The sequence below is a fragment of the Staurois parvus genome, unplaced genomic scaffold, assembly GCF_062004578.1.
Source record: "Staurois parvus isolate SC_StPar_1 unplaced genomic scaffold, SC_StPar_1.0 ptg002819l, whole genome shotgun sequence".
Lineage (NCBI taxonomy): Eukaryota > Metazoa > Chordata > Amphibia > Anura > Ranidae > Staurois > Staurois parvus.
Window position 1 is genome coordinate 106,002 of NW_028320615.1, and position 14,886 is coordinate 120,887.

General features: G+C 50.5%; 1 protein-coding gene across 1 annotated transcript in view; it reads right to left on the reverse strand.

Annotated features, from left to right (window-relative positions):
* The window catches only part of LOC149429081 (uncharacterized), a gene marked incomplete at its 3' end in the record, with an annotated part of 145,278 nt that overhangs the window by 48,443 nt on the left and 81,949 nt on the right, over window positions 1-14,886 (reverse strand). Inside the window, exon 5 of the mRNA XM_089666754.1 lies at window positions 14,167-14,298. Coding sequence (XP_089522880.1) covers window positions 14,167-14,298 — 132 coding nt within the window. The remainder of the gene's footprint in view (window positions 1-14,166; window positions 14,299-14,886) is intronic.

The following is a 14,886-nucleotide window of genomic DNA, read 5'->3' on the forward strand; positions in this document are numbered from 1 at the left end:
CAGAAACAATGGACCCCCAAGCAACATAAGACCCCCCAGCAACATAAGACCCCTCCCTCCAAGCAACAATAGATTTCACTCCAGCAACAGTAGACCTCCCCAGCAACCTTAGACCCCGTAAACAAAAATCAATCCCCTCCAGTAACAATAGATCTTCCAACAGCCAGCATCAATGGACCTCTCCCTCAACAGTAGATCCCTCCCAGAAACAATGGACCCCCAAGCAACATAAGACCCCCCAGCAACATAAGACCCCCCAGCAACATAAGACCCCTCCCTCCAAGCAACAATAGATTTCACACCAGCAACAGTAGACCTCCACACCAACTATAGACCCCCACACAAAAATAGATCCCCTCCAGTGACAATAAATCTCCCAGCAGCCAGTATCAATAGACCTCTCTCAACAGTAGATCCCTCCCAAAAACAACTGACCCCCCAGCAACATAAGACCTCTCCGTCTAAGCAACAGATCAGGGGTGGACTGACCATTTGGAAACTCGGGCACTGCCCGAGGTCAGTAGGGGGCCCCATGAGATGCCTCTGGTACCTTTTTCATAGGCTTTTTTGAGTTTGGGCAAGGACACAGGGGCCCCATGATCCCATATTGCCTGGGGGCCCCTTACCTGAGTTGTCAGTCCGCCCCTGCAACAGATTTCACACCAGCAACAGTAGATCTCCCCAGAAACCATAGACCCCCACACAAAAATCAATAGATTCCCCAGCAGCCAGCATCAATGGACCTCTCCCTCAACAGTAGATCCCTCCCAGAAACAATTGACCCCCTCCAGCAACATAAGACCCCTCCCTCCAAGCAAGAATAGATTGGGAAATGCAGGTATGCATCCTCCCAGACACCCCCCCATCACCGCACAGCGCAGGCGTGCATCCTCCCAGACACCCCCCCCCCATTACCACACAGCACAGGCGTGCATCCTCCCAGACACCCCCCCCATTACCACACAGCACAGGCGTGCATCCTCCCAGACACCCCCCCATCACCGCACAGCGCAGGCGTGCATCCTCCCAGACACCCCCCCATCACCGTACAGCGCAGGCGTGCATCCTCCCAGACACCCCCCCTCCCCATCACCACACAGCGCAGGCGTGCATCCTCCCAGACACCCCCCCAATCACCACACACCGCAGGCGTGCATTCTACCATACACCCCCCCATCACCACACAGCGCAGGCGTCCATCCTCCCAGACACCCCCCCCCCTCACCGCACAGCGCAGGCGTGCATCCTCCCAGACACCCCCCCATCACCGCACAGCGCAGGCGTGCATCCTCCCAGACACCCCCCCTCCCCATCACCACACAGCGCAGGCGTGCATCCTCCCAGACACCCCCCCAATCACCACACACCGCAGGCGTGCATTCTACCATACACCCCCCCATCACCACACAGCGCAGGCGTCCATCCTCCCAGACACCCCCCCCCCTCACCGCACAGCGCAGGCGTGCATCCTCCCAGACGCCCCCCCATCACCACACAGCGCAAGCGTGCATCCTCCCAGACACCCCCCCATCACCACACAGCGCGGGCGTGCATCCTCCCAGACGCCCCCCCATCACCGCACAGCGCAGGTGTGCATCCTCCCAGACCCCCCCCATCAACGCACAACACAAGCATACATCCTTCCAGACACCCCCCAATCACCACACAGCGCAGGCGTGCATTCTACCATACACCCCCCCATCACCGCACAGCGCAGGCGTGCATCCTACCAGACACCCCCCCCCATCACCGCACAGCGCAGGCGTGCATCCTCCCAGACACCCCCCAATCACCACACAGCGCAGGCGTGCATCCTCCCAGACACCCCCCCATCACCGCACAGCGCAAGCGTGCATCCTCCCAGAGACCCCCCCATCACCGCACAGCGCAAGCGTCCATCCTCCCAGACACCCCCCATCACCGCACAGCGCAGGCGTGCATCCTCCCAGACACCCCCCATCACCGCACAGCGCAGGCGTGCATCCTCCCAGACACCCCCCATCACCGCACAGCGCAGGCGTGCATCCTCCCAGACACCCCCCATCACCGCACAGCGCAGGCGTTCATCCTCCCAGACGCCCCCCCATCACCGCACAGCGCAGGCGTGCATCCTCCCAGACACCCCCCCATCACCGCACAGCGCAGGCGTGCATCCTCCCAGACACCCCCCCCATCACCGCACAGCGCAGGCGTGCATCCTCCCAGACACCCCCCCATCACCGCACAGCGCAGGCGTGCATCCTCCCAGACCCCCCCCATCACCGCACAACACAAGCATACATCCTTCCAGACACCCCCCAATCACCACACAGCGCAGGCGTGCATCCTCCCAGACCCCCCCCCCATCACCGCACAGCGCAGGCGTGCATCCTCCCAGACACCCCCCAATCACCACACAGCGCAGGCGTCCATCCTCCCAGACACCCCCCCATCACCGCACAGCGCAGGCGTGCATCCTCCCAGACACCCCCCCATCACCGCACAGCGCAGGCGTGCATCCTCCCAGACACCCCCCCATCACCACACAGCGCAGGCGTGCATCCTCCCAGACACCCCCCCATCACCGCACAGCGCAGGCGTGCATCCTCCCAGACACCCCCCCATCACCGCACAGCGCAGGCGTGCATCCTCCCAGACACCCCCCCATCACCGCACAGTGCAGGCGTGCATCCTCCCAGACACCCCCCCATCACCGCACAGCGCAGGCGTGCATCCTCCCAGACCCCCCCCATCAACGCACAACACAAGCATACATCCTTCCAGACACCCCCCAATCACCACACAGCGCAGGCGTGCATCCTACCAGACACCCCCCCATCACCGCACAGCGCAGGCGTGCATCCTCCCAGACACCCCCCAATCACCACACAGCGCAGGCGTGCATCCTCCCAGACACCCCCCCATCACCGCACAGCGCAAGCGTGCATCCTCCCAGACACCCCCCCATCACCGCACAGCGCAAGCGTCCATCCTCCCAGACACCCCCCCATCACCGCACAGCGCAGGCGTGCATCCTCCCAGACACCCCCCATCACCGCACAGCGCAGGCGTGCATCCTCCCAGACACCCCCCCATCACCGCACAGCGCAGGCGTGCATCCTCCCAGACACCCCCCCATCACCGCACAGCGCAGGCGTGCATCCTCCCAGACACCCCCCCCATCACCGCACAGCGCAGGCATGCAACCTCCCAGACACCCCCCCATCACCGCACAGCGCAGGCGTGCATCCTCCCAGACACCCCCCCCATCACCGCACAGCGCAGGCGTGCATCCTCCCAGACACCCCCCATCACCGCACAGCGCAGGCGTGCATCCTCCCAGACGCCCCCCCATCACCGCACAGCGCAGGCGTGCATCCTCCCAGACGCCCCCCCATCACCGCACAGTGCAGGCGTGCATCCTCCCAGACACCCCCCCCATCACCGCACAGCGCAGGCGTGCATCCTCCCAGACACCCCCCCATCACCGCACAGCGCAGGCGTGCATCCTCCCAGACCCCCCCCATCACCGCACAACACAAGCATACATCCTTCCAGACACCCCCCAATCACCACCCAGCGCAGGCGTGCATCCTCCCAGACACCCCCCCATCACCGCACAGCGCAGGCGTGCATCCTCCCAGACACCCCCCCATCACCGCACAGCGCAGGCGTGCATCCTCCCAGACACCCCCCCATCACCACACAGCGCAGGCGTGCATCCTCCCAGACACCCCCCCATCACCGCACAGCGCAGGCGTGCATCCTCCCAGACACCCCCCCATCACCGCACAGCGCAGGCGTGCATCCTCCCAGACCCCCCCCATCACCGCACAACACAAGCATACATCCTTCCAGACACCCCCCAATCACCACACAGCGCAGGCGTGCATCCTCCCAGACACCCCCCCCAATCACCGCACAGCGCAGGCGTGCATCCTCCCAGACACCCCCCCCCATCACCGCACAGCGCAGGCGTGCATCCCACCAGACACCCCCCCCAATCACCGCACAGCGCAGGCGTGCATCCTCCCAGACACCCCCCCATCACCACACAGCGCAGGCGTGCATCCTCCCAGACACCCCCCCATCACCACACAGCGCAGGCGTGCATCCTCCCAGACACCCCCCCATCACCGCACAGCGCAGGCGTGCATCCTCCCAGACACCCCCCCATCACCACACAGCGCAGGCGTGCATCCTCCCAGACACCCCCCCATCACCACACAGCGCAGGCGTGCATCCCACCAGACACCCCCCCCCCCAATCACCGCACAGCGCAGGCGTGCATCCTCCCAGACACCCCCCAATCACCACACAGGACAGCCTGGGCTCACTGAGTACCATCCGGCTGTTTTTGTCCATCCCCCGTTATGCGACACTCACCAAGATTCTGAAAGGGTTAATAGGTAATTAAAACCGATCTCTGAAGATTTCTCATAAGGCAAATAAAATGAATTTCCTAAGAGGTTGTCACCAGAGATCAGCCGTGGAATTAGTTCTTCGTAGCGTGGCCTAATAAAAAGCTGATCCAAAGTGAAGCTTGGCTGAAAAAAGATTTTTTTTTTGTTTTAAAATCTAAACCTTAAAATCTGTGCAATTTCTGTGCAATCCTAGATGTAGCGGTGCAATGTCCTATGCCACCTATCCAATCCAAGTGATTTGTATCCAGTCAGGCAGGTGATTGCATCAGATAGCTTTTTGTAGATCTAAAGGAGATTTATAGGTTTTTAAAATTAGCCTAGTTGAGATATTACTCTACATTTAATGGTCTCTCTATCCTTTTCCTTTCAAATTTTCACTACCTTGCATTGCTAAATTATAAATATGTTCACAGGTGTGCAGTCAGCATCCAGTCTGAACAACTGTTGAGATAAAGTTGAGCAGCAGCAGTTCTTGGGACTTCACAAAGAAGGCTACGCCCTCCGAAACATGTTGGGGACATGATAAAGGAGGCTACGCCCTCCAAAACATGTTGGAGACTTGATAAAGTAGGCTACATCCTCAAAAGTATGTTGGGGATTGGATAAAGGAGGCTATGCCCTCTGAAATATGTTGAGGACTTGATAAAGGAAGCCACACCCTCAACAGCATGTTGGGGATTGGAAAAAGGAGGCTACGCCCTCTGAAATATGTTGAAGACTTGATAAAGGAAGCCACACCCTCAACAGTATGTTGGGGATTGGATAAAGGAGGCTACGCCCCCAAAACATGTCGGGGATTTGATAAAGGAGGCTACGCCCTCTGAAACATATTGGGGACTTGACAAAGGAGGCTACACCCTTCAAAACATGTTGGGGACTTAATAAAGGAGGCTACACCCTCTAAAACATGGTGTCACAGCAACAGCTCATACACCCCATCAGCCGCCAAATGCTCGCATCACATCATCCCAAGCACAGTTTCTTGTGCATGCATGAGATCAAGCACAGAGGTGACTGCTTTCGGTCCAGGCCTGCTGCCATATCCACACTGTCAGCTGCAGCTCCTATCAAGGGCGGTGAGAGGATTTTGGTGCACAGTACGGTGGTGGGAGGATATACTATATTGTACAAAGTATTGGCCACGCCCTCCAAATCATGTGATTCAGGTGTTCCAATCCCCTCCAAATCATGTGATTCAGGTGTTCCAATCCCCTCCATATCATGTGATTCAGGTGTTCCAATCCCCTCCAAATCATGTGATTCAGGTGTTCCAATCCCCTCCAAATCATGTGATTCAGGTGTTCCAATCCCCTCCATATCATGTGATTCAGGTGTTCCAATCCCCTCCAAATCATGTGATTCAGGTGTTCCAATCCCCTCCATATCATGTGATTCAGGTGTTCCAATCCCCTCCAAATCATGTGATTCAGGTGTTCCAATCCCCTCCATATCATGTGATTCAGGTGTTCCAATCCCCTCCATGGACACAGGTGTATACAATCAAGCCCCTAGGCATGCAGACGGCTTCTACAAACATTGGTGAAAGAATGGGTCGCTCTCAGGAGCTCAGTGACTCCAAGCGTGGTCCCGTGATAGGTGGCCACCTGTGCAATAAGTCCATCCATGATATTTCCTGGCTACTAAATATTCCACGCTCAACTGTTAGTGGGATTATAACAAAGTGGAAGCAACTGGGAACAACAGCAACTCAGCCAACAAGTGGTAGGCCACGTCACATGACAGGGCGGGGTCAGCGCATGCTGAAGCGCACAGTGCGCAGAAGTCACCAACTGTCTGCAGAGTCAATAGCTAAAGACCTCCAAACTTGGTGAGGCCTTTAGATTAGCACAACAACAGTGCCTAGAGAGCTTCATGGAATGGGTTTCCATGGCCGAGCAGCTGCATCCAAGCCTTCCATCACCAAGTGCAATGCAAACCATCAGATGCCATGGTGTAAAGCACGCTGCCACTGGACTCTGGAGCAATGGAGACGTGTTCTCTGGAGTGACCAATCACGCTTCTCTGTCTGGCAATCCGTTGGACGTGTCTGGGTTTGGCGGTTGCCGGGAGAAGGGTACTTACCTGACTGCATTGTGCCAAGTGTAAAGTTTTGTGGAGGGGGGATTATGGTGTGGGGTTGTTTTTCAGGGGTTGGGCTTAGCCTTCTAGTTCCAGCGCAGGAAACTCTTAAGACATCAGCATATCAAGACATTTTGAACAATTTCATGCTCCAAACTTTGTGGGAGGAGTTTGGGGATGGCCCCTTCCTGTTCCAACATGACTGCGCACCAGTGCACAAAGCAAGGTCCATAAAGACATGGAGGAGCCAGTTTGGGGTGGAGGAACTTGACTGTCCTGCACAGGGTCCTGACCTCAACCCCATAGAACACCTTTGGGATGAATTAGAGCGGAGACTGCGAGCCAGGCCTCCTCCCCCGACATCAGTGCCTGACCTGACAAATGTGCTTCTGGAAGAATGGTCCAACCTTCCCATAGACATTCTCCTAAACCTTGTGGACGGCCTTCCCAGAAGAGTTGAAGCTGTTATAGCTGCAAAGGGCGGGGCCAATTCAATATTGAACCCTACGGACTAAGACTGGGAGGCCATTAAAGGTCATGTGTGTGGAAAGGGCGGGGCCAACTCAATGTTGAACCCTACGGACTAAGACTGGAAGGCCATTGAAGGTCATGTGGGTGGAAAGGGCGGGGCCAACTCAATGTTGAACCCTACGGACTAAGACTGGAAGGCCATTGAAGGTCATGTGTGTGGGAAGGCCGGCGGCTCAATACTTGGGGCAATATAGTGTATGATTGATAAGCTCTAATTCCTTTTTTCTTGTGAGTACATTTGTATCTAGTTTTTATCATAAATTAAGGGGTATCACACCAGATCCTGTGCGCTCTTCTCTCCTGTTTGTGTGTTTGATATAAAGTTCATAATTGGAAAAGTTACCTATAATTGTAATGCGCTCAAAGAATACATTGAATGGCCACAGACTTGTGGACACCTGACCATCATGCCAACTATGTGACGGAAAGTATGTGGACATCCCTCCAAATGATTGAGGTCAGGTGTATCCCATGAAGGGTACTGATAATACTTCAGTATATAAAGACGTTTTAAACAATTGTGCTCTTCCAGTCTTATGGCAACGGATTGACTGTGCAACTGTGTACAAAGCAGGGGTGGACTGACAGCTCATGGGGCCCCCGGGCAATAAGGGATCAAGTACTGTGCCTGCTGACTTTTTTTAAAAAACACGCACTTACCCATTCATGAAGTCTAGTGCTATCTTCCTGGCTCTCAAAGCCTTTGTAGCGTTTCTTTTCTTATGCCGCCATCTTGGATTCAAGAGCCAGATGCCACTTCCTAATCACCCATTGAGGTGTGTGCATGCAATTTGTGTGAGATACTGTCCTGAAGCCCCCTGAGATGTTTGATGTGTATCCCAGGAGCCTAAGGGCAGAGGGGTGGGGGATAGGGCTGTGGGTGCCTCATCCTTGCCTAGAGGAGGAACGAAGAAATTTAAGTTACAGGAGAAAAAGGTAGAAGAATAAAAGTGTAGCAGGGAGGGGAAGGAATAGAAATATGGAGAATGAAGGTATAAGACCTCATTCAGATGGGTGAATGAGGGCACTAGACAGCTAAACTGCATCTAGGTGTATTCAAATTGGAGGACTGGCAATTTCCAATTTGAATGCAACCAAAGCTGCTGGCACTGGAGCAGGGGTGGGCTGACAACTCATGGGGCCCCGGGCAATAGGGGATCATGAGGCCCCTGTGTCCTTGCCCACACTCAAAGCACACCCAAAAAATCCTATAAAAAAAAGGTACCAGGGGCATTTCATGGGGCCCCCTACTGACCCCGGGCCCTCAGGCAGTACCCGAGTGCTCGACTGGTCAGTCCACCCCTGGTACAAAGCCAGCTCAGCTACATCATACAAAGACGTTGTAGACAGTTGTGCTCTTCTTTTGGATGACCAGAGTTCTAGGCTTCCCCTGCATGTCCAGTGTTGTGGTAACAGTCTTGGAAAGGTTTTTTCTGTTCCAGCATGACTGTGTACAAAACCAGCTCCAAAAAAATATGGTTTGACCAGTTTGGGTGGAGAAACTCGAGTGTCCTTTCACAGTGCCCTGACCTCAATCCTAACTGAACATCTTTTGGGTTGAACTGAAATGCCATCTGTGAGCCAGATCTTCTCATGCAACATCAGTACATGACCTCACAAATGCTTTTTGAGAAGACGGGGGTTCTAGTCTTCCCCAGCATGTTGGTAACAGTCTTGGAAGGGTCCTTTTCAGTTCCAACATAACTGCACAAAGCCAGCTTTATAAAGACATGGTTTGACCAGTTTGGTGTGGAGGAACTCATGTCCTGCACAGAACCCTGACCTCGACCCCACTGAACACCTTTGGGATGAATTGGATTTTCATCCAACATCAGTAACTGACCTCACAAATGGTCTTTTGAATGACCAAGGTTCTAAACTTCAACTGTACTTCCAGTGTTGTGGCAATGGTCTCAGAAAGATCATTTTCTGTTCCAGCATAACCATGTACAAAGCCAGCTCCATAGAGACATGGCTTGACCAGTTTGATGTGCAGGAACTTGAGTGTCCTGCACAGATCCTCGGTCCACAAACCTACTGAACACCTTGGGGATGAACTAGAAAGGCCGTTGTGAGCCAAGTCTAAAGATTCAACATCATGCCTGACCTCACAAATGTTCTTTTGGATGATCATGGTTCTAGCCTTCCCCTTCACTTCCAGCCTTGTCTCTTGAAAAGGTTACTTTTCAGTTCCAGCAACTTCAACCTCAACCCTGCTGAACAACTTTAAAATGAATTGGACTGAGCCAGGTCTTCTCAGCCAACATCTCCATAAAGGCATGGTTTGACCATTTTGGTGTGTAGGAACTTGAGTGTCCTGCACAGATCCTTGGTTCGAAACCTACTGAACACCTTGGGGATGAACTAGAAAGGCCGTTGTGAGCCAACTCTAAAGATCAAGCATCACACCTGCCAAGTCTAAAGGTCCAACATCATGCCTGACCTCACAAATGTTCTTTTGGATGATCAGGGTTCTAGCCTTCGCCTTCACTTCCAGCCTTGTCTCTTGGAAAGGTTACTTTTCAGTTCCAGCAACGTCCACCTCAACCCTGCTGAACAACTTTGGAATGAATTGGACTGAGCAAGGTCTTCTCAGCCAACATCTCCATAAAGACATGGTTTGACCAGCTTGGTGTGTAGGAGCTTGAGTGCCCAGCACACAGTTCGAATCCTAACCCTACTGACCATGTTTGGTATGAATTGGAGCACCAATTGGGAGCCAGGTCTTCGCATCCAAGAACAGTACCTGACTTGGTACAGTGTTCAGCTCTGTATAGCCGCAGCTCACCATAGACTTTGATAGGCTGCCTGCATCAGGGCTGGACATTGCCCCTGTTCCTCCTGGGCTCACTAAAAAACCGGAAGGGACACTCTGCGGCTGGACAGCCATGTGTGCCCCCTTTTTCTGCTTGCTTTGTTCAGGTAGACCATACAGAGATTCAATCAGAGAGAGAGAGCCTGAAGGAAAATTGTTTCTGTTGTGTTCTCTCATGAGAAAATACACGACGTCCCACGGATCCTACCTCATGCCTGCACTCTGTATTAAATATTTATTCATAAAATAGGAATTTATATGAATATTTTTTAAAAAAAGTGCCAGTTTAGAATTATATAAGCTTTGCTAAATATTTTTTATAAAAAAGATCCACCCGAAAACATTATAGTTCCCCTAAAGCCACAACCCAAATCGTTGCAAGACAGCTCAGATATGTTGCATCACTCCCTTTTCCGCGGCCATAAATAATTGTTATAATAAAGTAGCGGCGTCTGCAGACAATCGTTCTGTGTAGACCTGAACATTTCCACTGCTGAGCAGAGTCTTGGGACTAATTTACTTTCCATTCTATTCGCAATACAAGGATTAGAGCTCATTACTTCCCATCGACTGGCAGGATCCTGTACAAAATAGTAACTGTATCAGCCGGGCGAGCTATCGCTGTGGAAATCAGATCGAATTTGATCACGTTGAGGACCCAGGTCGCTATGCCCAGAGAACCTCTTCACCAGACTGTCGTATACTTCTGCCAGCACTCAAGTTGATTGGATACATCGGAAGGGAATGGGCTTTGCACTGCGCTGCCTTTAGGATGGCCCTGTGCACATATTTCTGAAATATATTTTAAAAATATTCTTCCCAAATATATTGCCATATATTTGAAATGCTACAATTTGGCCGTATTCAATATATTTCAAAATATATTTTTATATATATATATATATATATATATATGTATACATATATACACACACATATACACATATATATATATATACACACATACACACGTATATATATATATATATAAAATGCATGTTGATATTATTGAAAATATTACAAAATATTGCAAATATTACAAATATTACAAAATATAAGAAAAATATTTTCAAAAAACAAATTTCAAATATACTGTATGTCTTTAAAAGTACACATCTACATTTCTGGAAGATGTAAAAATAAAAAAAAAATCTGAAGAATATATTTAAAAAATATATTTTATTAAAAATATATTTTTTAAAAATATACACTTCAGATTTTTTTTAACATATAAAAAAGTCATTTTTAACATATATTTTTACAAACATTTGTAAATGCTTCCAAAAATGTAGATTTGTATTTTCAAAGACATGCAGTATATTTGAAATGTATTTGTAAAAATATTTTTCATATATTTTGTAATAAAAACGCATTTCAACATGCAGTATATATATATATATATATATATATATATATATATATACGGTATATATATACACAGGGGCGAACTGACCATTTGGAAACTCGGGCACTGCCCGAGGGCCCGGGGTCAGTAGGGGGCCCCATGAGATGCCCCTGGTACCTTTTTCATAGGCTTTTTTGAGTTTGGGCAAGGACACAGGGGTCCCATGATCCCTTATTGCCCGGGGGCCCCATGAGTTATCAGTCCGCCCCTGTGTGTGTATATATATATAAAATGCATGTTGATATTATTGTAAATATTACAAAATATTACAAATATTACAAAATATACGAAAAATATTATCAAAAAATAAATTTCAAATATACTGTATGTCTTTACACATCTACATTTTTGGAAGATGTAAAATATTAAAAAAAAAAAATCTGAAGAATATATTTAAAAAATAAATATTATTAAAAATATATATTTTTTAAAATATACACTTCAGATTTTTTTTAACATATAAAAAAGTCATTTTTAACATATAGTTTTACAAACATTTGTAAATGCTTCCAAAAATGTAGATTTGTATTTTTAAAGATATACAGTATATTTGAAATGTATTTGTAAAAATATTTTTCATATATTTTGTAATAAAAACGCATTTCAACATGCAGTATATATATATATATATATGCTGCATGTTGAAATGCGTTTATAATCGTACCTTGGTGGACAAGTGGTTAACGTATGTAAACCCTACAAATGAACTTCTCTTTACACCCCTTTGTTCTGTTAAAAATACGTTTGGAAAAAGATAACTGCAAAAGGTACCTATTGATCCTGCCAGAAATCTTGTCACCCTATATTGCACTTGTACCTGTTACCTCTCTTTTTGAACTACAGAACACCCCCTACCCCATGTTTGGGAGCAGAGGTGAGAGAGGGAGGAGCTCTGTATTCATAAACTGTTGCTCTAATATCCTGTGACATAACAAATTGCAACTACCACAATTTTATTCTCCAGGGATCTGCTTTCAGAAAATATAGAGAAGGTTATTTACCAAAACTGACGAGTGCAAAATCTGGTGCAGCTCAGCATAGAAACCAATCAGCTTCCAGGTTTTATTGTCACAGTTTAAAGTGTTCCTAAACCCCGGACCCCGCATTCACTGTATCCGCTCTCCCCGGACCCCGCATTCACTATATCCGCTCTCCCCAGACCCCGCATTCACTATATCCGGTCTCCCCGGACCCCGCATTCACTGTATCCGCTCTCCCCGGACCCCGCATTCACTATATCCGGTCTCCCCGGACCCCGCATTCACTGTATCCGCTCTCCCCGGACCCCACATTCACTGTATCCGCTCTCCCCGGACCCCGCATTCACTATATCCGCTCTCCCCGGACCCCGCATTCACTATATCCGCTCTCCCCGGACCCCGCATTCACTATATCCGCTCTGCCTAGACCCCACATTCACTATATCCGCTCTCCCCGGACCCCGCATTCACTGTATCCGCTCTCCCCGGACCCCGCATTCACTATATCCGGTCTCCCCGGACCCCGCATTCACTATATCCGCTCTCCCCGGACCCCGCATTCACTATATCCGCTCTCCCCGGACCCCGCATTCACTATATCCGCTCTCCCCGGACCCCGCATTCACTATATCCGCTCTGCCTAGACCCCACATTCACTATATCCGCTCTCCCCGGACACCTCATTCACTGTATCCGCACTCCTCGGACCCCGCATTCACTGTATCCGCTCTCCCCACACCCCGCATTCACTATATCCACTCTCCTCGGACCCCGCATTCACTATGTCCGCTCTCCCCGGACCCCGCATTCACTGTATCCGCACTCCTCGGACCCCGCATTCACTGTATCCGCTCTCCCTGGACCCGGCATTCACTGTATCTGCTCTCCTGGACCCCGCATTCACTATATCTGCTCTCCCCGGACCCCGCATTCACTATATCCGCTCTCCCGGACCCTGCATTCACTATATCCGCTCCCCCCGGCCCCCCGCATTCACTATATCCCCCTCTCCCCGGACCCCGCATTTACTGTATGCGCTCTCCCCGGACCCCGCATTCGCTTTATGCGCTCTCCCCGGACCCTGCATTCTCTATATCCGCTCTCCCCGGACCCCGCATTCCCTATATCCGCTCTCCCTGGACCCCGCATTCACTATATCTGCTCTCCCCGGACCCCGCATTCTCTATATCCGCTCTCCCCGGACCCCGCATTCACTATATCCGCTCTCCCCGGACCCCGCATTCCCTATATCCGCTCTCCCTGGACCCCGCATTCACTATATCCGCTCTCCCCGGACCCCGCATTCACTATATCCGCTCTCCCCGGACCCTGCATTCACTATATCTGGTCTCCGACAGTACACAGAACATGGAAAAACAATTATTTTAGTTAATATAAACTGCTAAATACTTTTTCTCATCAGCAGTATTTAGCAGTCTATTTACCTCTATCAGTGTCCAGCAGAGCATTGGTTGTAGGAGGAGCTTTCATTCTCCTGTAGGAGGATGCAGGACCCCTGACCTCTGTCTGGACAGTGCTGATTGGCCCTGTGCTGATCACATGCACTCTACCAAGAAAAAAAAAAACAACACCTCTCTAGCAATACACAGCAAACTAAGCATGCGCAGCTTGCCCCCCCCCCCCCAGACTCTGGTCTATTTGGAGATATTTAGGAAACACTGGAAGAAGGGGAGGATCAGAGAAGACAGGATCAAACAGCCTTTTCACACAATGCAGAGGATTACCCCCTTAGGTTCCACAGTGAGTATAACAAGCATGCTTTCCTGCATCTACAGACTGATTGTACTGTTTAGTAACACTTTCTGGTTCTGTAGACTAATGCCTGTGTGAATAAAGGCCTTACGGTAAGCAGAGCGGACGTTCCTGAATGGCCCCCCAAACACTTCGCCATCTCAGGTGTGGAGGGGACCCCGAATCAGTAAAAACCTTTACCATATTTTCCACCGTCCGGAGATACTTTGCGCACTGCATGTGTCCGTTGTACTCGGCGAGGTCGGCGGCGGTGTACCCGTCATTGTCCTTGATGCTCAGCTTCACTCCATTCACCACCAGGATCTGACAGCACTGCAACAAAACACACAATGAGGGTGCTGACTGTACTGCCTGGCCAGGGGGCACATCAAATACGCTTTTCGGGGAACCCCTCCATGACTCCTGCGGGCCCCTCCCACATTTACCAGCAGCTAACGTGAAGTATAACTAAAGGAAACACCTATTTTTCAGTATTGGATGGAGTGGTGAGGTGTTAGACCCCCTGTCAGGTTTTTATTGCTGTCTGTGCCCATTAGGGAGATTCCCCCCCTATTGTATATAGATCCCCCCATTGAATATAGATTCCCCCCCATTGAATATAGATTCCCCCCTATTGTATATAGATTCCCCCTATTGTATTTAGATCCCCCCATTGTATATAGATCCCCCCTTTTGTATATAGATCCCCCCATTGTATATAGATTCCCCCCCTATTGTATATAGATTCCCCCCCCATTGTATATAGATTCCCCCCTATTGTATATAGATTCCCCCCCTATTGTATTTAGATCCCCATTGTATATAGATTCCCCCCTTTTGTATATAGATCCCCCCTATTGTATATAGATTCCCCCCCATTGTATATAGATTCCCCCCCATTGTATATAGATTCCCCCCCAT